We start from the raw sequence: 17,463 nt of genomic DNA on the forward strand, positions 1-17,463 counted from the left end.
TCATCATCATCCTCATCATCAACTACAAAATCATCCCGATTTGCCCTAGGCGGAGCCCGTTCCTCCTCATCATCATCCTCCCTCCCAAACTCATCCACATCATCCTCCCCAACTCCATCCTCATCACCGCCCGCGCCAGGTGAATCATTCCGTCTCGCACTTGCTGTTGAAGCACGGCGCTCGTCTTCGACTTTCTGCGCATCTTCGGCGGAATCGATCCATTGGGAGTAGACGTCGACGGGCTCGGCTAGAGCGTGGATTTTGGATTGGTAGGAGACGCCGCAGGCCCGGCAGGCGAGATTGCCGATTTTGTTGGCTTGGTCTCTGTATATGATCATTCATTATGGTAGGGATGGTTTTGCGTGAGGAAGAACCTTCCATCGGATGACGTGCGCACAGGGTATGAAACCTACAGTTTAACGGTAACGGTATCCTCATGACTGCAATATAAGCACGCAAACTTCTGGTCCAGCGTTTGCTTCGTCCTCTTCATAGGCTTCCTTGCCGACTTTCTCTTTCCCATGGCGTCGAAGAGGTGTTGTTGATGTTGAAAGTGGGTGAGGCTGGGAGGAGTAAGCTGTAGTTAGAATTGCTTTGCGAAAGACGGTTCAGAGATCAGGAGATCGTGGTCGGCAACCCAGCTCTGTGCGTGCGTAAAACTTACCTCGATGATATCTGAGAAGCGTCCAAAGGGGGTGACTGCTGTGACCTGAATCCGAACGGGAAAGCAAAGGATTGCAAGCGCTGGAAACTCCAAAGTTGACGCGGATGACAGTGAGAACCAAGTGAGAACCGACTTCCACTCAACTTCCACTTATTCGCCATAACTGAAACCTGGATCCTCGCAATCGTGCTCAAACAGTTGACCCACCACACCCGCCTTCCCACACGCAGATCACTCCATCCACTCCTCCCACTCTCCCTCCCTTCCCTATCGCAAAAATGTCAACACCAATGGACATCGACAACCCGCCCACAGACGTCGTCGACACAGCCGAGCCCGGCAGCAGCACGGCCAAACCAAAGAGCGCAAAGGGCAAGGAAGCCGCCGCGGGAAAGAAACGATTCGAGGTCAAGAAGTGGAATGCTGTAGCGTTGTGGGCTTGGGGTAGGTTTGGGGAAGGGATAATTTAGGGGTGGGGATGGGATTGGGGTCAGGACGACGGGGGTTTCATATGTGCTGGGGATTTTGGAGATGAGAGCTGGGGTGTAAGCGGTTCCAATACTGGACGGGAGCAGTAGTTTGATGTCCTTTGGATGGTTTCAGATATTGTGGTCGACAACTGTGCCATTTGCCGAAATCACATCATGGACCTGTGCATAGAATGCCAAGCGAACCAAGCATCAGCGACGAGCGAGGAGTGTACTGTGGCCTGGGGAATCTGTAATGTGAGTATCCGGCATGCGGATTCGTTGGAGGCACTACTCCATCCAAATTGGAGTAGCTATGGGAGAGGGTTGGGAAACGACGCACTGCTCCTCTGGCGCTCAGCAACAAGAAACATTCGCACCATCGCTTATTCCTCTCTCTCCCTCCATAGCACGCGTTCCATTTCCACTGCATATCCAGGTGGTTGAAGACCCGCCAAGTGTGTCCATTGGATAACCGAGAGTGGGAGTTCCAAAAGGTATGCATCTGGCCTCGCTTTGCTACCACCATGATATCAACACCCAAAACTGACATTTCCCATCACCCCAGTACGGTCGCTAAGGAGGTGTTGTATATAAGATGGTTGCTCTTCCGAAGATTTGTCGTTTAGTTTTTCCCGGGCTCGTTCTGGCGAGCACTTTCGCTCGCTCGCAGATACCTACACCCCTCCTTTACCTTTTGATCATGAGTGTATATGATTTACTTACCTCTGCGTCATGACAAATATACCTTTCCTCTGTGCCGGTCCACACTGTTTGTGACATGCTGTGCGGCCCGCAGGTGGATGTTTGGGAGGCATGCTTCTTTTTCATTTCAATGTATCAAGATAGCACTTCGCACGTGACGAAACCTTTAGGGAAGCGCATGGGTATGAAGGTGCTTATGGAAATGGAATGCGGAGAGGTACAAGTTGCCATCATCGGCGACGCCTCAGGCAGAGGTACAATGATGTGGATGGCAGATAACCACCACGGAAAATGGGATGGGGTGAAATCTAGACTACCGGTTACGGGAGAATGCGTCGGGTCTGCGGCCATCAATGCCAAACACCACCGAACGCACAATCAAGAGGAAATTCTTGGTGCTTAGGACGTCCCGATTGTGCACTTTCATCCGTAGTGGTTGTCTCCCAGGAATCTCAAATGGCGTCCAGTCTTGGTTGATACATTCGGGGTTGGAGCAACCCACCAATCCGTGGACGAATTCCATTCTTCCCTTTCTAGCTTGCCACGGCCGAGGTGACAGCTGGCGTCGGATGTTTTTCTTCACACGCCCGTGGCAGTGTGGGCACACGGACGACGTTCGATACTCATCCAGCAAGTAGCATGGAATGCCGTTTCTCGCAAAGAGCGTGCGGAATCTGTTCCATGATGAGTTAGCATATTATAGTACATAAAAAACAATGATGGTCACTCACCCCTTGGTCTTCGATGACTCCTGAAAGCGCATCGTTTTCCCAGCATCGCTCCAATCACCCAAGATGACCGAAAAATGCTTTCCATACCGGCGTCGCATGTTCTTGATGAGCTTGCTCTCAGACTTTTGCCGCAGTGAGAACGCCTTGAATCTGCGAGCTACGTGAATCTCATCCTGGTAAAACTCGTCCATGGCGGGATCTGGGATATGGATGTCAGCCCATGTATTATGGAATTTGAAGACAATGCATAATACATCATACCTGCATGTAAGTGATCCACAATGAACGCTGAGAACGCCTCGATGTTCATGCTCTTGTGCGATGGAATATGTGATTCCATCTCAGCAATGCCGGCATTGATCTTTCGCTCTCTCATGTCTCTTTGAAAGTACCGAGACTTTGTCTCGACCGCCCGTTGATTGGATGTGTATCTGGTATGGGGTGGTGCATTGTGAGGACGCTGCAACGGAATGTTGCCGCAATGGGGATGGTGGGCGGAGACGGGGGGCTGGCGGGCGGAGACTGGGGGCTGGCGGGCGGAGACGGGGGGCTCGCGGGCGGAGACGGGGGGCTGGCGGGCGGAGACAGGGGGCTGGCGGGCGGAGACGGGGGGCTGGGCGGTGGAGACGGGGGGCTGGCGGGCGGAGACGGGGGGCTGGGGGGCGGAGACGGGGGGCTGGCGGGCGGAGACGGGGGGCTGGGGGGCGGAGACGGGGAGCGGCGGCAGAGACGGGGGGCTGGGCGGTGGAGACGGGGGTTGGGATGGTGGAGACGGGGGGATGGTGGGCGGAGACGGGGGGCTGGCGGGTGAGGTGCGTGGTGGCTGGGGCGGGTGCGGGGAGGGTGGTTGAGGGGACGACGGGTTTGCCCGGGAGGGCAGCGATGGCGTCCAGATATGCCTGCGCGCGCCCACACTTATTGCAGGCCGCCCTGGCTGTCTTGACGTTGTTCACAATGCCCGTTCGCCACGCGGCGGACGTCCGAGCCCCGCAAACAACGCATACTCCTCCAGGAGCAAGGCAGGAGTAGTTTCGGTCGTCCCTACCCCTCCCTGCTCCAGCACCAGATTGAGTTCGGCGTGGGGGCGCTTTGGGCATGGTTGTTGTCGTTGTTGTCGTTGTTGTTGTGTTGTCGTTGTTGTTGTTGCTGTGTCGGGGTGTGGAACTCGGCGTGTGCTGGGGTTGGAAGAAGAGAGCGCGAGGAGGAGGTCTCAGAGACAGGGACCGCAAAAGTAGGTAGGTTTGACAGTATTTGGACAGTGTAGGCATATATATACAGTGTAGGCATATACGGTACAGGTGGCCAAAAGAGCTATTCGCTGGTCTATGAGTCGAATTCATCATTAGATCTATGTACTGTATGTATTACTGCATTTCTACTTGACATTTCTATGGCCATCTACGTTCTAAAATCTACATATACCGTGGCCGAGAGCTACATATACCGTTTATCAACCCATGCCGTGCCGTTCAACACCTTGGTAATCGTATACTGCGACAATTCCTTCGTCGCCAGCCGTCTCGAGAACCCAGCCCGCTTCTGCTTTCGCGCGCCAACGCCCTTGTTGTTATACTCATAGAACTGCAAGTTCTCCACCGGATCGGTCGGTCTCCACCGCGCCCATCCCTCCGGGTTGACCACATCAGACAGGTTCGAGTTCATAAACAGGACGTGTGCGAACGTCCGCCACGGCCGGCCAAGGAAGACACCGCCCTTAACCGTCGGCACCGCCTTCTTCGCCGCGGCAACCGTACACTGATTGAACACATACACGCCCCGATTCTGCGCCGAGTCCACCCCGGACGCCGTCACCCAGCCCTTATCCAACGACCGCATATCGCATTTCTGAAAGTACGCGCGGGAGCGTTGTCCGAAGATATAATCCGTCCGGCCCTCGATGTACGTCTTTCCGAAGAAATGGTGGCCTGCGTTGGTGAGGAGCGTGTCCTGGTATCCCAGCAACTGACACCCATAATACGCCTGCCGATCGTCCTGCGCAGACACTGCGATAGCCTGTGATCCAACCCACTCGTTGCGGATGTTGACGTTGTACACTGCGAAATCCTTCAGATGCGCCTGCAGGGTTCCGCTTTTGTCGTTGCTTCCCACCGTCGACGCGGGCTGCTTGTAGGTGATCAACACCTGGTTGGATTTGTAGTCTGCGTCGTGGCGGGAGTATCCGATGATGGTTAAGGGTGCCTTGCGATTGATCACGACCTGCTCGCGGTAGACGCCGGGGTAGATGAAGAGGGTGGCGGGTTTATCGGCGGGAAGGGCTTGGATGGCTGAAGAGACTGTGGGGAAGGTTTTCGTGGTGCCTTTTGGGGTTTTGGAGACGATGAAGGCGCCCGGCGGTGGGTTGGTGACGGCGGAGACGCCGACGGAGGTACAGAGCAGGGCGAGGAGGGTGGTTTGGGTTATTGAGACCATGGTTGCGAAGTGAGGGGGGTATGTTGGGAACAGAATGTGTTGGAGGTTGGGAGGGGCATGCTTCTCGGGTACTCTCTTATATCATTTTCTCGCCTGGTAATGATTTTGGCCAGGATGCGAACTTTATCACGTTCATGTCCGATCTCGTGCGTTGGGGATGCAAGCAGAGAACGCTCGCTGACAGGTTCGTCCAAACGCCCACCTCAAATTTGTCTGGTCGGGATCTCTTAGATGCCGTCAATTTGAGTGCAACACGCGCGTAGGGGGCCTGTCAGATGATACCAAAAACTATCTGTTTACCGACCCCCCCTTTCTCTGCACGCTCATTGGTGAAACATGAAAGCTCATCCAATGCCCATCAGCGCCAACTCCGCTCCGTCAAACCTTGAAAAACATTCCTGGGCGATTGGATTGTTTTTTTTTGTTCCGGCAGCCAGACAAACGAAATGTTGGGCCAAACGTAAATGCGTGGCGAAATCTATACCATCAGGGCCACGAAAATGAAAGACGGGCATCAAAGCGAAGCTTCTTTTTTGAAACAGGACACGAAGCCGGGTGACCAATGCGCAAAGGAAGAAAGTACATTGATCTTATGAAAGAGAAAGCGTTCAACACCAAGGAACGTTGCCGATATATTCGCGCGCAGTCTGCGTCTCGGCACGGTCTACGAGACACTCACAGATTTCAAAGAGCTCCTCCGTTGACACTGAACGGCGCGGGTGATGTACACTCGCTTTCAAAACACCGCAAACGGATATTGGCGACGCACAACAATAAGAAGCTCGGCAGGAGTCATCTCTTCAGAATACTTACAATGAGTGTCGAATGTGGACGGATGCTCCTCGCTAATGACGAATAAACCTGCAGTGTAACTTTATTGGATTTTAACTTGCTAATCGGCTTCCAACGTACCTGACATGTACAATAAGCAATCAGTAACCTGAATAGATACCGATCCACGGTCCCTCCGTTCCAGGCTCCGTCATTCCGGAACGTGGCGCCAACTATGGCGTATACGATCATACGATTTCCCACAAGTGCCAGTGCTAGGCAATCCAAAGGGACCAAAGGGGCAGCTTTGGTGAGCCAAAGAGCTCTCGAAGAATCTGAAATGTGAACAACGATCATATATATGAGACTTAGCAAACCACCCACCCCGCTCCAGCGCCTCGCATATGTGAGAAAAAAAACCGGCCGGGTGCTGTCAGTTAGCCCCACCGACGCCCATAACATCCAACCTCGGGCTCTGCGCAAAAATGATCAAACCCTTCAGCAGCTGCTGGCTCGACAGCATCGACACGGGCATGAACTGGGTGCAGCTCGTCGGATGCACGATGGTCATGTATGGGTACCTCATCTCGAACCGGCGAGGTAGGGAAGCAAACTGTTGATCTCAATATTGATAGCAATTGAGTTAACGACTTATCTCTAAAATGATCTGGCTAAGGACTATGGACGATCGTGCTCGCGCATGGCGCGGCGGGGTTTTTGGGGACCATCATGGAGAGTGCGTTTATTGCGAATGACAAATGTGAGGGGGCGACGAGGGTTGGGTTGATTTTGGGTAGGTTGTGATGTTTGCGTTTGGATTGAACAGTGCCGCATTATTGACGCATTGCACTCGCAACAGGGTTCAACGAGCTGAACTGGATCACGAACGAAATCGCCACCGTCTACTACTCCCTCTGCAAGATCGAAGTCATCATAACCCAAGACACGTACCGCCGCTACCTGCGCTACTTCATGGGCGTCCTCGCGCTCATCTTCACCGGGTTCCGCATGAACATCGGCATCCTGCGCGTGCGCGACAACGTCACGGGCAACCCCGCCATCTCCGAAGCGCACAGCTGGGCGTTTATCATCTGGGGCATCGCGGACCTGCTCATTTTCTTCATGCTGGTCGGCAAAACCTACATGGATATCCACGACGCGAAGCAGCAGCAGAATATCCGTGGCGCGGGCGATCTGATCATGACGCTGATGAAATCGTCGTTGTTGCGGTTGATTATTATCTGCGCGAATACGCTTGCGATTGTGGTTGTCGGGCAGATCAAGAACCCGACGCCGACGTTGGCGGGGTTCAACCAGTTTTTGTGGATGATCAAGGGCACGTATCCGATAATTCTGCTGTTTGATATTTTGACGACGCAGGCGATTATTAAGACCACGGTGAATTCGAGGGTGAAGAGCCAGAATTCCGCGTCGGACAAATCAAAGAACGCCGCGAGTGATCGGAAGTTGGTCGTGCAGCCGGGCGTCGTGGGGTCGAGCAGGATTGATGGAGTGGGGCTGAAGTCGAAGGGTTCGAATATGGTCTGAGCTTGAGCTTTGAGACACGAAAGGGATGAAAGCTGGCTTTTGGGCGAGAGTATAGTGCGATCGGATTTGAATAACATCCGATGCGTCTTAGAGTTTGAGTTTTCGAAAGTCCCTAAGCTCTACATGTTGTAAAACAAGGTGGTCCCAAGGGCTACATACATCGAGGCTTATCTTGACTGGCCAGTGTTTTCTCATTCGGGCCAAACTTTGTTGGATGCCAGTGCATAAGGGGATCCGCAGCACACGACCGCACCGTTTCGCTTCCGCTCGCACATCATACCACGGGGCTCACATCAGAGCAGCTTATTCGTCGAGCCATCGCTCCCTAACATCCCCGGCCCCATCCAACCAGTCTACTCCAACCCATGAGCCCTCAACCGCAACCCCAGACCCTCAACCTGCCTCTCCTTCAAGCTAACCAACTCCTCCAACCTCTCCACCTTGTGCTGCAGCATCCCCACCGTCTCGGTTAATTGCTGGATCTGTTGTTGTTGGTGGTGGTGTTGTGGTGAAACGGCATACCCCACATCTATTGGACCACCCATCTGCTGTGTGGTGTATGCATATCCGCTATCCCCGTGCGCGGGCGCGATCATGCCCCCTGCACCTACACCCAGATTCGCCTGTGAGTGTGCAGCATCCAAGGACGCCATTGACCCATTTGAGGAGTTGAGATGGGAGTAGGAATTGAGCGAGGAATGCGACCGATGGTGCCGGGCGAGGTACGCCTCAATCTAAGCCCACGATATCTGTCAGTGAACCCACACGGAAAAGCTCACGCATACTTGTATACGCACATACCTTGTCCTTCAACCCCCGCAACACGCCCTCGACCACCCCCGGCGTGCATTTTACGATCGCTTCGGCTGTTGAGGTGTCTACCCTCAGTCCGAGGCGGCGAAAAACTTTTTCTGGAAATAAAAATGCCCGCTCAGCTATTGTCCATGTGTCGGGTGCAAAGACGCAAAATGGGGCTTACGATCTAATGTAGCCCAATTGTACAACTTTTGCTTGACTCCGTTTGCCGGGGGGTAGTTGTGCAAATCCACCAGTTTCGGGATGTAGTGGTGTATCACCTCCGCTGTTGCCACTGTATGTAGCAAAAAGGCATCATATGATAGTCAATCGTGCGATCCTTGAAAGCAAATATCAGAGACTGAAAATGGAAAACGCACCGCCATCACTGAAATCCCGTTGTATATTTCGTTTCGGGCGCGAGAGGGGGATGCTGTCGACCCAGGTGTATATTGCGTCGTTAGGGTCTTCTTCTTCCGTTGTCGTTGAAGAATTTACTGGTAGGGGAAGGACGGATGGCTGTGTTGTTGGATTCAATGGCAAGGCGGATGGGAAGGTGTTGGGGTTCTGCATGGGGTTGTGGTTGGGTAGGCTGAAAGGTGTGGGGTAGGCGGGTGGGTGTTGGTGGGTGTAGAGGGATGCCATTGCTGAGGCTGGTTCGGATGATGGGTTGTTATGTGGCTCTGAAACAGCGGAAGGTATTGGGGTCGAAAACGATATCTGTGGTCTCCATAGTGTCAAAAGCGGGATTAGCTTTTTGGGTGGTGTCACGCGTTTCCGTCATTCTTGACGCGTTCAGCCCTTCGCCGTGAACAGAGAACGACAGAATCGGACAGTCAACACAATTTGGGCAAGACGTTGGTTTGCGGTTTTCCTTGCAACATAACGAAGAAGTCCTGTATATGAGAACTGCTGCAGGTTCGCAAGGTACTCTGAATCTACAGGGCGGATCGCAGTACCGTGTGTTTCTGCGGTTTGAGTTGGCCCGTGGCGAAGCAACTCGCCGGCGAGCGTCGGATTGAATACCGTCGCTTGATTGTCGACATCGCTTTGAAAGTTACACTGATTGAGAAGTGGCGGTGGGCAGGATCGCTGACGCCCTACTGTCAAGTACCCCCAAACGCTCACTCCCCCGACCTCCTCCAACACAACCCACGATGTCCTACTACTACCGCAACGCCGGCGACTCCTCCGAGCCCAGCACCCCCACGCGCGACTACCTCACCGCCGACGCCCCCACCATCCCGCGCTCCCCCTCCGTGTCTTCCGTCTCCTCCATCCGCAGCTACCGCACTCGCCGCACCCACCGCGCCTCCCTCGCCACCATCAAGTCCTTCGCCTCCACCGAGTCCGCGTCTTTCCCCTCCGAAGAATCCCTCACGGAAGACGACGCCCGTATCGCACGCTCTAAACTTCAGGACCGCATGCGGGTGTACTACCAGACTCAAACCAACTTCAATGATTTGAGTGCTGAGGCGGTGGATGAGTTGTTTGATCTGGCACTCGCGGCAGGCTACGGGTCACAGGCAGCCCACCAGCGCACCTCCCTCAACGCCACCTCCAAAGCAGCCAAACTCAAGCTCATCCAGATTATCAACGCCGAAGACCAGCGCTCCCCACAAGGCGACTCTGAAAAACGACCCTCCTACTACGTCCAGTACCTCCTCTCCACCACCCAACATTCACAGCACAAGAAACGCGGGGAGAAGTTCTTGAATGCGATCTCGAGGAGTGTTACCGGGGGCCAAAGTAGACAGGGGGTTCTGGTCGGGGTGTTGGAGGAGCTATACAGGCAGTGTAGAAGCCAACCGACGAGTTGGATGAATGATTTTGCGGCTTTGGGCGGGTGGGAGGCGTTAATTGGGGTGTTGAGGGGGGCTCATCGGAAGAATGATAGGTACTTTTGGGGTGCGCTCATGGAGTGGGATGCACGTGCGGCTAGAAAATGGCTGACGCTTTTCCACTGCCATTAGCAAAGGACGGCATTTCGAAGTCGAACGCAATGTATTGCAAGTATTGAAGATCCTGACGAACCAGCGAGTAAGTGATGGGTGAATCCTCTGTTCTCTCGAATCCCACATCACTGACACCGCATGTCCCACCAGAAAGGCATCCTGGTCCTCCTCTCCTCCCCCTCCTACCTGCGCACGATCGTCCTCTCTCTCGACTCCCCCCAGCTTGCCATCCGCACCACCGCAATCGACTTCCTGCTCTGCCTCGTCACCATCGAGTACCCGCGCGGGCACAAGCTGGTTATGGACGCCTTCAACCACTTTCGCGCGAGCCATGATGATTTGTATACGTTCGCAAGGCTGGTGGAGAGTTTGGAGTATTTGGTTTCGACTCGGGGCGTTTTTGGGACGGCTGTTGGGGCCAGAGTGGAGGGCGCGAGGGATCCGGGGTTGAGTTGGGGCGGGAGGGGGAAGGGGGATATGCAGAGAGAGATTAAAGGGTTTTTGGTATGTCCTGCGGTTTTACGGACGTGGGAAAGGAAGGGTTAAGCGGATGGTGATGGAATTTCTGATGGTGGATCCTCTTTCTGTAGGTTTCGGCGATAACGCTGCTCAAACTGGTTGTTCAAGTCCCCGACGAGCTGGAATACAGGATTCATCTCCGCAACGAGTTGATGGCGTCGGGGTTTGGGCGTGTCCTGAAGGCAAGCAACCCCATTCGCTCCCGTGCATCAAGCCTCAACGTTTAACTAACCCACACCCACCCCCTCAGCGCCTCCGAACCTGGGCCGCCTCCGAATTCTCCGAAATCCTCACGCATGTCGACCAATTCGAAGAGCAAGCCGCGCGCGACCACCAAGACTTCGCCGACGATCTCGAAAACGTCACTAGCCTCGACTTGCAGGACCCGTACGGTATCCTGGACGCGCTGATGGGCTCTGTGTGTACGACGGAGCAGGATGGTGGCAGGGATTATGTGTTGAGCATTTTGCAGCATTTGCTGATTCCGGCGAGGTTGATTGATGCGCCGTCGAGGTATGTTGTTGTTGTTGAACGAGGATATGGGGAAAGGCAGGCGTGCGGGCTAATGATGGGCGGTTTGTTTGTAGAGCGAAAGTATTCCGCCTCCTCGACCTCATGATTTCGCAAGTCGTGCTGGATCGCAACGGGATGGACCCCAGCTTTACGGACATGTACCGGGTGTCGATCGAGGAAGTGATGGAAGGGATCTCGGAGGAGATCAGCTCCGAGAATGAGTTGCTGAAGGCGAAGCTGGTGCAGTCGAAGATGACGAGGTCTGAGAGTAGGGATAAGTTTGGTGAGTTGCGCGACGGCTGGGTTTAACCATCCACTTCATACTCTCGTCTTGGGGTGGTGACATGCGGAATGTAGGTTGTTGATGTGCTGTGATTGTTTCTCTCAGGACCATCGGGATCACGAAAAGTCTCCTCCGCCTGGGACGGCGGACCTCCGCGCTTCGGGGATAACAACCTCCTAGATCTAAAACGGCAGCTCGACGGCGACTCAGCGGCACATAAGAAGAGTCTCGAAGACCATCTGAAGGTACAGGACCCTCAGTCGCACGGTTGAGCAAGCACCACGCTGACCATATCATTCACCACAGGACCTAGAAGACATCCTCAAAGTGATCCAAGAGAACGGCATAGAAGGCCGTGTGGACTCGGCTTATGGGTCGCATAACGATGTGTCAAGTGGCCAGCCCGGGTCATCAGATTCCACCACTACCACAACAACAGCAGCCGCCCTGCCCGGAACGCAAATGCCACCCCCACCCCACCCGCTAGCCCCCATGTTAAGCGAACCGGTCATCTTCACTCCGCCCCTCTCCGCACAGACCAGCGCAGCGTCATTAAATATCGGACCCCTGTCTGCCCAAACCAGCACTGCGAGCTTGTTGACTGATCCCGCGCAACCACCACCGCCACCAGGGACGGTCGGGCCGCCCCCGCCGCCTCCCGTTTTGGGCGGTCCGCCCCCGCCCGGTCCACCGCCGCCCCCTGGGCCCGGACCGCCACCGCCGCCGGGGCCGCCTCCACCGGGCGGGTTTGGGTTGCTCCCACGTAAGCCTCTGAGCCGCCTTCCCAGTTTCACATCTTTCCTTCGCTTAACACGTCTTTCCTTCGCTTAACACACAAACGCAGCCCCCAAAAACACCCGCCCCCAAAAGTATCGCCCCAAAACCCCCGTCCGCAGATTCGCGTGGGAAAAAGTCTCCGAATCCGACGCCAAAGAGTGCATCTGGGGGCGGAAAGCGCAGCTCAAGAAGGAAGCTGAGTCTCACACTTCCCCGGATGAGAACCCCGACGATGGTGATGCATCACCGGGCACGAAGGACATGGAAGACCAGGCGGAGCAACTGGGCGTGTTCGAGGAGGTCGAGTCGCTGTTTGCGGTCCGGAAAGTGAAAGAGGATGAAGCGGTGAAGGCGGTGGTTGTGAAGGAGATGTCGGTGATTGATCCGAAGAAGGCGCAGAGTTTGGGTATGTTTGTTACATCGCCCCCCCCCCCCCCCCCCCCCCCGTATGGTTGCGGTTCATACGTCGGCGTGTTCTTAGTTTTTCGATCGCATGCTAGGCATCTTCCTGTCCGCCGGCGATACGAAAAACTTCACCCCGCTCGACTGGCGCAAAGCCGTTCTGGCGGCCGATCCGGTGATCATGACGGAGCGGGTTACCACCTCGTTGCTGGAGAATGCCCTGACGAAGGACGATGTATGTGTTTGCTTGTCATGGCATTCTGATACACTTCTCAGATTTACTGACTTATAATGCAGATCGCGGCGCTGAAGGCTGTTGATATGAGCACCGGGCCAAAACTCGCTAAAATGGATTTGTTCTTGCTCGAGGTACGCATTCCCTCTCCCGCCCTTGGGCCCCTGTTCATGGACCTATCCCTAACGGTATCACGGTATCTTTCACCTCCATTGCCCCGCCATCCTTTGTAGATGATGAAAATCGACCGCTGTGCCGATCGCCTCAAAGCGATGAAATGCCGCGCGCAGTTCGGGGAGCGGTGTGATAAATTGTACCAGGTACAACTAAACCAACCCAGGAACCATTAGCCGGCTTGGTCTCACACGCTAACATCCGTTTCGTTGTTGTCTTTTTTAGGATGTGATGACTGCGTATGAGGGGTTTGATGCGTTGCAGACTTCGGACGCTTTTGCTGATTTGTTGGAGGTAGCCAGTCTGAAAATGGGAGGCCTGTTTGGCCTGTGCCGGTTCTCACCAACCCACTATTCTCAAATAGTTGATCCTCCTCATCGGAAACTACCTCAATTCGGGCTCACTCTCCGGCGGCGCGCACGGGTTCCGGATCAAGAACATCAACAGGGTAGGTCCCCGAACGTCTCACCTGCCCACCTCCCCACCATCCACATCTCTAACTGTGATGTTGTATGATGTGATGTATAGTTGGAAGGCACAAAAGGCGTAACGAAATCCTCGCTCCTCCATTTCATCGCGGACACGGTCGAGACCAAGTTTCCGCACATGCGTGATTTCCTGGACGATTTGAAAATCGTTTATAGGGCTCAGAGGAGTATGTCTTCCTTTTCACACGGCGGCGTGGGATGCTTAAACGACATGGAGGACTAACCATAGCCTTCACCCACACAGTCGACTTGGATGCTCTGAGGCAGGGTATCCGAGATCTCCGAGTGGAGATGGAGGAAACGCGGGAGATTGTGAATTCCATCAAACCGTCGCCCACCGTTACCGAAAACGGCGTAGAGATGCCCGACCGCTTCAGCGCTGAAATGGCCGCCTTCATGAAAGACTCCACGCAGAGATACGACGCGCTCTCCGAAGCGCACACCAAGATGCTGAAATCGTTCGAAGACGCCGTGGTGTTCTACGGCGAGGACCCGGCACTCACGAAACCGGAGGACTTTCTCCCCGTGTTCACGACGTTCATGGACAGCTACACGGTCGCGTCGGCCGAGAACAAAGTGGTCCGGGACCGCAAAGAGCGGGATGAGAAGCGGCGGAAGGCAGAAGAGGAGCGTTTGTCCAAACGGCGGAAGAGTAAAGCGGCGACTACGGAGATGTTTGCGTTGCCGAGCTTGCCGACGCTTGGGGCGGGGGATGAGGGGGATGATGGGGAGGCTGGCGGTGGGTTTGGGCTTGGAATGGATGATTTGTTGGAGTCGCTGAAGCGCGGGACGGGGAGTGGTGGAGGTGGTGCGGGTGGGAATAGTGGTGGAAAGACGGCGCCGCCGCCACGACGCAGTTCGCGACGGAGGTCGAGCGGTGGGTCGAGTCGGCAGCGGAGTCGGAGTCGGAAGGCGAGTGGGGCGAGTTTGTCAGAGACGGTGAGGGAGGCGTTGGGGTTGGCGTTGCTGAGGGAGGAGAGTGAGGGCGTCTTGGGGAGGGAAGAGGGGGGTGAGGAGTGAGTTGCGAAACCTCCTATATCGAAAGTTTTTGCGGGCGGTGACATTGCACGACTCGTGCCAGATGCGCGCTTCGCAGGAGGATTCGAACGATGCTGGCAGTTGCACATACCACTTCTCATGAGTGTATGTACTATTTCTCATGTGTATGTATACACTGACCTATATGCGGCTCATTTCTCATGATGTGCATCTACAAGAATGCTCCTTTGCGTACTCCTTCCACATTCGCCCCAACTAACCCAGCATTCGAGGCAACACCAGTTACCGGAACAAAATCCTGGCGCATCCGTAGGTGGGAACCCAAGATGGAACCAGTACTGCCAGGTATGGCCACAGCGCCAAATCTAGTAAGGCTTCTGAACCTGTTGTTGAAATATCCCATGTTCCTATTGAACACGTTAACGGGCCAGGAACCTGCTGACGAGCCTTCCATCGACAGCAGACCTCATTGAACTTACGAGGCCGCTCAAAACTTGCTCCGTCCAGTCCAGGCAGAATGCGCAACCCTCGAAATTGCGGCCCAAGTACTCCTCCGTGCCCGGAATTTTCGAGGGTGCCACAGCCTATGTTATGTGCGCTCGACACATCGAGCACGAGATGCTAGTAGAGCTCTGTATCAGCGTCTTGCGGATTCGGTTTCCGTCGCGAATGTGAGGGCCCGCTTGTCGGGAGGGAGGTGATGGGTTGGTGATGGGTTTCCGGCAAGGAACAGCTGCGAGCTATATATGTACAGTCACCTCGCAAAACTCTGTACCCCCCCCCTGAAATAAATCAGCGACTGCCGCGACGCCAAATTCACGTGAGTGACCAATATTGATTTCAATTAGAGGGGGGGTACAGAGTTTTGCGAGGTGACTGTACAGTAAGTGATGTTCTCCGTCTGCCCGTCGAGAAACGCGTGAGGTGAGCGCGTCGGGGTTTCCAGCGCCCTCCCACTCCCTCCCACGAACAGCCCTCGTATGCACGCCATCTCCTACTAACCATCGTCGTGAACAAACACTACAACGAATACATAGTGGCGCCTCATACCCAGTCTCTCCGCGCCCTCCTCCAAAGAAAGCCCCAACTTCCAACAGTCTGCACCGAAAAACAAAAAACCCCCTTAACGCAGAAACCTTCCCAGAAAAACGAAAACAGAGTTCGTATTCCCCCGCCCTAATCTCTATAAAGTCTACCCAAGTCCAAAAAGGTCTCTAACCAACCCCGCACATCCTCCTCGCACATCGCAACCCCCGCCCTCACTCCGCACTCCACCCCTTGATAGTCTCATACCCACTCATGGCAATCATCGCCCCGGGCACGGTCACCAGCACCCTCAACCTCAACCCTTTATAGAACCCCCCCCAGCCCTCCTGGGTCCAGATACTCTTCGCGAGGAACCAGTATCCCCTGCGCATGCACTCTGCGTCGGCGGGGGCGGTCCTGTCGAGGAGCTGGTGGCGAATGCGCAGGATCTCCAGGGGGTTGTTGGCCGTGACTGCAGACAGGCCGGCGAGGCCGCCCGAGAGCGCGTTGGTGAGGTGGTCGTGGGTCTGCGGGGATACGAGTGGGGGTGGGGGTCGGGAGGGTGCTAGGGAGGGGAGTTTGGAGAGGAGGTGGGTTTCGAGGAAGAGGAGGAAGCGGTGGACGAGCGGTTTGCCGCGTTCGTAGGTGCCCCATTGGACGGCGGATGCGGGCGCGTAGGCTCCTATATCTGCCGTGCGTGAAAGGGGAGATGGGGTTCAGAAAACTGGCCCGGGGGGCGTTTCTCAACGTGCAGACACAGAACGCTCACAGGCGAGGTAGCCGCGGTAGAACCCGCGGGGCCCTTCGGTGCGAAACACCTTCTTGATCAGATCTATCGCAATGCCAAAAAAAAAAACCAAACCTGCATTAGTCGGCTCCACACGCCCCCGTTTTCGCCCCCATCCCCGTCACCCCCCCCCCCCCCCCCCCAAACACGCATTACCAATCGGCCCGGCATAAAGCCTCGAATTATGCTGGAACCCCGTCACATTCTGCACCTGCAAGCGCTGCGCCACCACGTCGGCGGGGACATAGAACAGGCCGGCGGCGATCTCCGCACACGCTCCGGCGGCAAACCCGCGCACGAACGCCGACCGCTCGAGCAGGTCGCGCGGCATGCTCTGCGCGCACGCGTCCTGCGCCGTCTCGTACGCGAGGTAGTACATCGCCTGGCCGGGGAACGAGCCGATGACCGCGGGGAGGAGGCCGCGCCAGAAGCGGGGGATGCCTAGGGGATGGTCATTCAGAATATCAGTGGTGATTGGCGGGAGTGTGGAAAGTGAATATGCGGGGATGGGCCGGAGCCGCGGGGACTTGCCTTCGGTTCGCGCTATCCGGTACACCGTATGGAGAATCCCCGTGTTCCCGAACGATGTCCCCTACCACCACTTTCGCCCGTTAGCCCATTGTGCGAGTGTCTCATCCCCCCCCGTTCTCGGCCTCCGCCTCCCTCCCCGACCCCCCACACTCACCCTCTGGCTCATTATCACCGTCTTGACAGTATCCAGCGGAAACAAGCACGAATCGAGCCCGAGGATGAACAACGACCCAAACACGGCGTATTTCCCGCTATCCATGTCGGAGAGATTCACGCGGTCCGCTGTTGCCATCATTTCCGCTGTGGTTGCTGGGGATGAAAGAACATCGGTGGCATTGGGGAGGGCTGGGCGGAAGGGAGGATGTGGTTCTGATGCCATTTTTGTGTTGGAGGTTTGAACGAGGCGGTGCTGAGGTGTGGGGTTTGTTGGTTCTGAACTGGCGCAAGCACACTTGGGGTGGAGGGTGGATTTGACAGGCGAGATGGAGAGGCCGGCGGGGTGTGCTTGAGGGGTTTTTTTTGCTGTGGGAGAGGGATATGAGAGAGATGGAGCCTGTGAAAGAACTGAGGCTTTGGACGGTGTAAGCCGGATTAAGCCGTCCGAATGAAAGAGCCTGGGAAGGGTTTATGGCGGGGGTGGGGGGGGGGGGGGGGGACGCGACG

At 55.5% G+C, this 17,463-nt stretch overlaps 9 protein-coding genes across 9 annotated transcripts; 4 read left to right on the top strand and 5 right to left on the bottom strand.

The window, feature by feature from the left end:
- Positions 1-203: 203 nt before the first annotated feature.
- Positions 204-523, bottom strand: EV422DRAFT_489473 (transcription elongation factor 1; the record flags this gene model as incomplete). The annotated part of the gene is made up of 2 exons (XM_053067444.1): positions 204-324; positions 414-523. Coding segments are annotated over 2 exons (231 nt in total), but the record flags the coding sequence as incomplete, so codon positions are not given.
- A 238-nt stretch (positions 524-761) lies between these two features.
- On the top strand, positions 762-1,945 carry EV422DRAFT_526661 (RING-box protein 1A-like protein). Its single transcript, XM_053070162.1, has 4 exons — positions 762-1,108; positions 1,268-1,389; positions 1,542-1,628; positions 1,700-1,945. The coding sequence occupies exons 1-4, from the start codon at positions 943-945 to the stop codon at positions 1,709-1,711; spliced, it is 387 nt and encodes a 128-aa protein (XP_052926210.1). The 5' UTR covers positions 762-942; the 3' UTR covers positions 1,712-1,945.
- A 3-nt stretch (positions 1,946-1,948) lies between these two features.
- EV422DRAFT_429494 (uncharacterized protein) lies at positions 1,949-3,095 on the bottom strand. Its single transcript, XM_053067154.1, has 3 exons — positions 2,829-3,095; positions 2,568-2,766; positions 1,949-2,510 (listed from the first exon to the last, which is right to left on the bottom strand). Exons 1-3 carry the CDS (start codon positions 2,941-2,943, stop codon positions 2,150-2,152), a joined length of 675 nt encoding a protein of 224 aa, XP_052926211.1. The 5' UTR covers positions 2,944-3,095; the 3' UTR covers positions 1,949-2,149.
- A 760-nt stretch (positions 3,096-3,855) lies between these two features.
- EV422DRAFT_526672 (pectin lyase fold/virulence factor) lies at positions 3,856-5,138 on the bottom strand. The gene has a single exon (XM_053070163.1). It carries the CDS (start codon positions 4,995-4,997, stop codon positions 4,002-4,004), a length of 996 nt encoding a protein of 331 aa, XP_052926212.1. The 5' UTR covers positions 4,998-5,138; the 3' UTR covers positions 3,856-4,001.
- An 800-nt stretch (positions 5,139-5,938) lies between these two features.
- EV422DRAFT_429647 (uncharacterized protein) lies at positions 5,939-7,493 on the top strand. The gene is made up of 3 exons (XM_053067156.1): positions 5,939-6,368; positions 6,445-6,561; positions 6,628-7,493. Exons 1-3 carry the CDS (start codon positions 6,254-6,256, stop codon positions 7,314-7,316), a joined length of 921 nt encoding a protein of 306 aa, XP_052926213.1. The 5' UTR covers positions 5,939-6,253; the 3' UTR covers positions 7,317-7,493.
- On the bottom strand, positions 7,493-8,842 carry EV422DRAFT_429625 (DUF1042-domain-containing protein). The gene is made up of 4 exons (XM_053067155.1): positions 8,492-8,842; positions 8,296-8,406; positions 8,118-8,227; positions 7,493-8,050 (listed from the first exon to the last, which is right to left on the bottom strand). Exons 1-4 carry the CDS (start codon positions 8,754-8,756, stop codon positions 7,670-7,672), a joined length of 867 nt encoding a protein of 288 aa, XP_052926214.1. The 5' UTR covers positions 8,757-8,842; the 3' UTR covers positions 7,493-7,669.
- Position 8,843: 1 nt separating this feature from the next.
- EV422DRAFT_429657 (armadillo-type protein) lies at positions 8,844-11,595 on the top strand. The gene is made up of 6 exons (XM_053067157.1): positions 8,844-10,008; positions 10,085-10,151; positions 10,217-10,570; positions 10,657-10,767; positions 10,836-11,098; positions 11,173-11,595. Exons 1-6 carry the CDS (start codon positions 9,269-9,271, stop codon positions 11,405-11,407), a joined length of 1,770 nt encoding a protein of 589 aa, XP_052926215.1. The 5' UTR covers positions 8,844-9,268; the 3' UTR covers positions 11,408-11,595.
- A 994-nt stretch (positions 11,596-12,589) lies between these two features.
- Positions 12,590-14,957, top strand: EV422DRAFT_526695 (uncharacterized protein). The gene is made up of 8 exons (XM_053070164.1): positions 12,590-12,795; positions 12,858-12,929; positions 13,029-13,115; positions 13,195-13,263; positions 13,334-13,417; positions 13,498-13,624; positions 13,702-14,862; positions 14,935-14,957. Exons 1-7 carry the CDS (start codon positions 12,652-12,654, stop codon positions 14,475-14,477), a joined length of 1,359 nt encoding a protein of 452 aa, XP_052926216.1. The 5' UTR covers positions 12,590-12,651; the 3' UTR covers positions 14,478-14,862; positions 14,935-14,957.
- A 318-nt stretch (positions 14,958-15,275) lies between these two features.
- Positions 15,276-17,424, bottom strand: EV422DRAFT_526698 (mitochondrial carrier domain-containing protein). Its single transcript, XM_053070165.1, has 5 exons — positions 16,955-17,424; positions 16,801-16,861; positions 16,426-16,710; positions 16,252-16,314; positions 15,276-16,170 (listed from the first exon to the last, which is right to left on the bottom strand). The coding sequence occupies exons 1-5, from the start codon at positions 17,177-17,179 to the stop codon at positions 15,716-15,718; spliced, it is 1,089 nt and encodes a 362-aa protein (XP_052926217.1). The 5' UTR covers positions 17,180-17,424; the 3' UTR covers positions 15,276-15,715.
- Between the last annotated feature and the right edge of the window lie 39 nt (positions 17,425-17,463).

This window comes from Fimicolochytrium jonesii (assembly GCF_025526975.1).
Source record: "Fimicolochytrium jonesii strain JEL569 chromosome Unknown EV422scaffold_9, whole genome shotgun sequence".
Classification (NCBI taxonomy): Eukaryota; Fungi; Chytridiomycota; class Chytridiomycetes; order Spizellomycetales; family Powellomycetaceae; genus Fimicolochytrium; species Fimicolochytrium jonesii.

Excerpts from the sequence above, each read along its gene's own strand:
- EV422DRAFT_526661 (XM_053070162.1), top strand. The coding sequence starts at position 943 with ATGTCAACACCAATGGACATCGACAACCCGCCCACAGACGTCGTCGAC. Across the intron at positions 1,109-1,267 it reads TGTAGCGTTGTGGGCTTGGG|ATATTGTGGTCGACAACTGT; the intron begins GTAGGTTTGGGG and ends GGATGGTTTCAG. Across the intron at positions 1,390-1,541 it reads TGGCCTGGGGAATCTGTAAT|CACGCGTTCCATTTCCACTG; the intron begins GTGAGTATCCGG and ends CTCCCTCCATAG.
- EV422DRAFT_429494 (XM_053067154.1), bottom strand. The coding sequence starts at position 2,943 with ATGAGAGAGCGAAAGATCAATGCCGGCATTGCTGAGATGGAATCACAT. Across the intron at positions 2,767-2,828 it reads TGTGGATCACTTACATGCAG|ATCCCGCCATGGACGAGTTT; the intron begins GTATGATGTATT and ends TCCATATCCCAG. Across the intron at positions 2,511-2,567 it reads GAGTCATCGAAGACCAAGGG|ATTCCGCACGCTCTTTGCGA; the intron begins GTGAGTGACCAT and ends ATCATGGAACAG.
- EV422DRAFT_526672 (XM_053070163.1), bottom strand. The coding sequence starts at position 4,997 with ATGGTCTCAATAACCCAAACCACCCTCCTCGCCCTGCTCTGTACCTCC.
- EV422DRAFT_429647 (XM_053067156.1), top strand. The coding sequence starts at position 6,254 with ATGATCAAACCCTTCAGCAGCTGCTGGCTCGACAGCATCGACACGGGC. Across the intron at positions 6,369-6,444 it reads CCTCATCTCGAACCGGCGAG|GACTATGGACGATCGTGCTC; the intron begins GTAGGGAAGCAA and ends GATCTGGCTAAG. Across the intron at positions 6,562-6,627 it reads GAGGGTTGGGTTGATTTTGG|GGTTCAACGAGCTGAACTGG; the intron begins GTAGGTTGTGAT and ends CACTCGCAACAG.
- EV422DRAFT_429625 (XM_053067155.1), bottom strand. The coding sequence starts at position 8,756 with ATGGCATCCCTCTACACCCACCAACACCCACCCGCCTACCCCACACCT. Across the intron at positions 8,228-8,295 it reads CAATTGGGCTACATTAGATC|AAAAAGTTTTTCGCCGCCTC; the intron begins GTAAGCCCCATT and ends TTTTATTTCCAG. Across the intron at positions 8,051-8,117 it reads TGCGGGGGTTGAAGGACAAG|ATTGAGGCGTACCTCGCCCG; the intron begins GTATGTGCGTAT and ends TCGTGGGCTTAG.
- EV422DRAFT_429657 (XM_053067157.1), top strand. The coding sequence starts at position 9,269 with ATGTCCTACTACTACCGCAACGCCGGCGACTCCTCCGAGCCCAGCACC. Across the intron at positions 10,009-10,084 it reads GCTCATCGGAAGAATGATAG|CAAAGGACGGCATTTCGAAG; the intron begins GTACTTTTGGGG and ends CACTGCCATTAG. Across the intron at positions 10,152-10,216 it reads AGATCCTGACGAACCAGCGA|AAAGGCATCCTGGTCCTCCT; the intron begins GTAAGTGATGGG and ends ATGTCCCACCAG.
- EV422DRAFT_526695 (XM_053070164.1), top strand. The coding sequence starts at position 12,652 with ATGCTAGGCATCTTCCTGTCCGCCGGCGATACGAAAAACTTCACCCCG. Across the intron at positions 13,116-13,194 it reads GGTGTGATAAATTGTACCAG|GATGTGATGACTGCGTATGA; the intron begins GTACAACTAAAC and ends TGTCTTTTTTAG. Across the intron at positions 13,264-13,333 it reads CTTTTGCTGATTTGTTGGAG|TTGATCCTCCTCATCGGAAA; the intron begins GTAGCCAGTCTG and ends ATTCTCAAATAG.
- EV422DRAFT_526698 (XM_053070165.1), bottom strand. The coding sequence starts at position 17,179 with ATGGCATCAGAACCACATCCTCCCTTCCGCCCAGCCCTCCCCAATGCC. Across the intron at positions 16,862-16,954 it reads CGGTGATAATGAGCCAGAGG|GGGACATCGTTCGGGAACAC; the intron begins GTGAGTGTGGGG and ends AAGTGGTGGTAG. Across the intron at positions 16,711-16,800 it reads CCGGATAGCGCGAACCGAAG|GCATCCCCCGCTTCTGGCGC; the intron begins GCAAGTCCCCGC and ends ACCATCCCCTAG.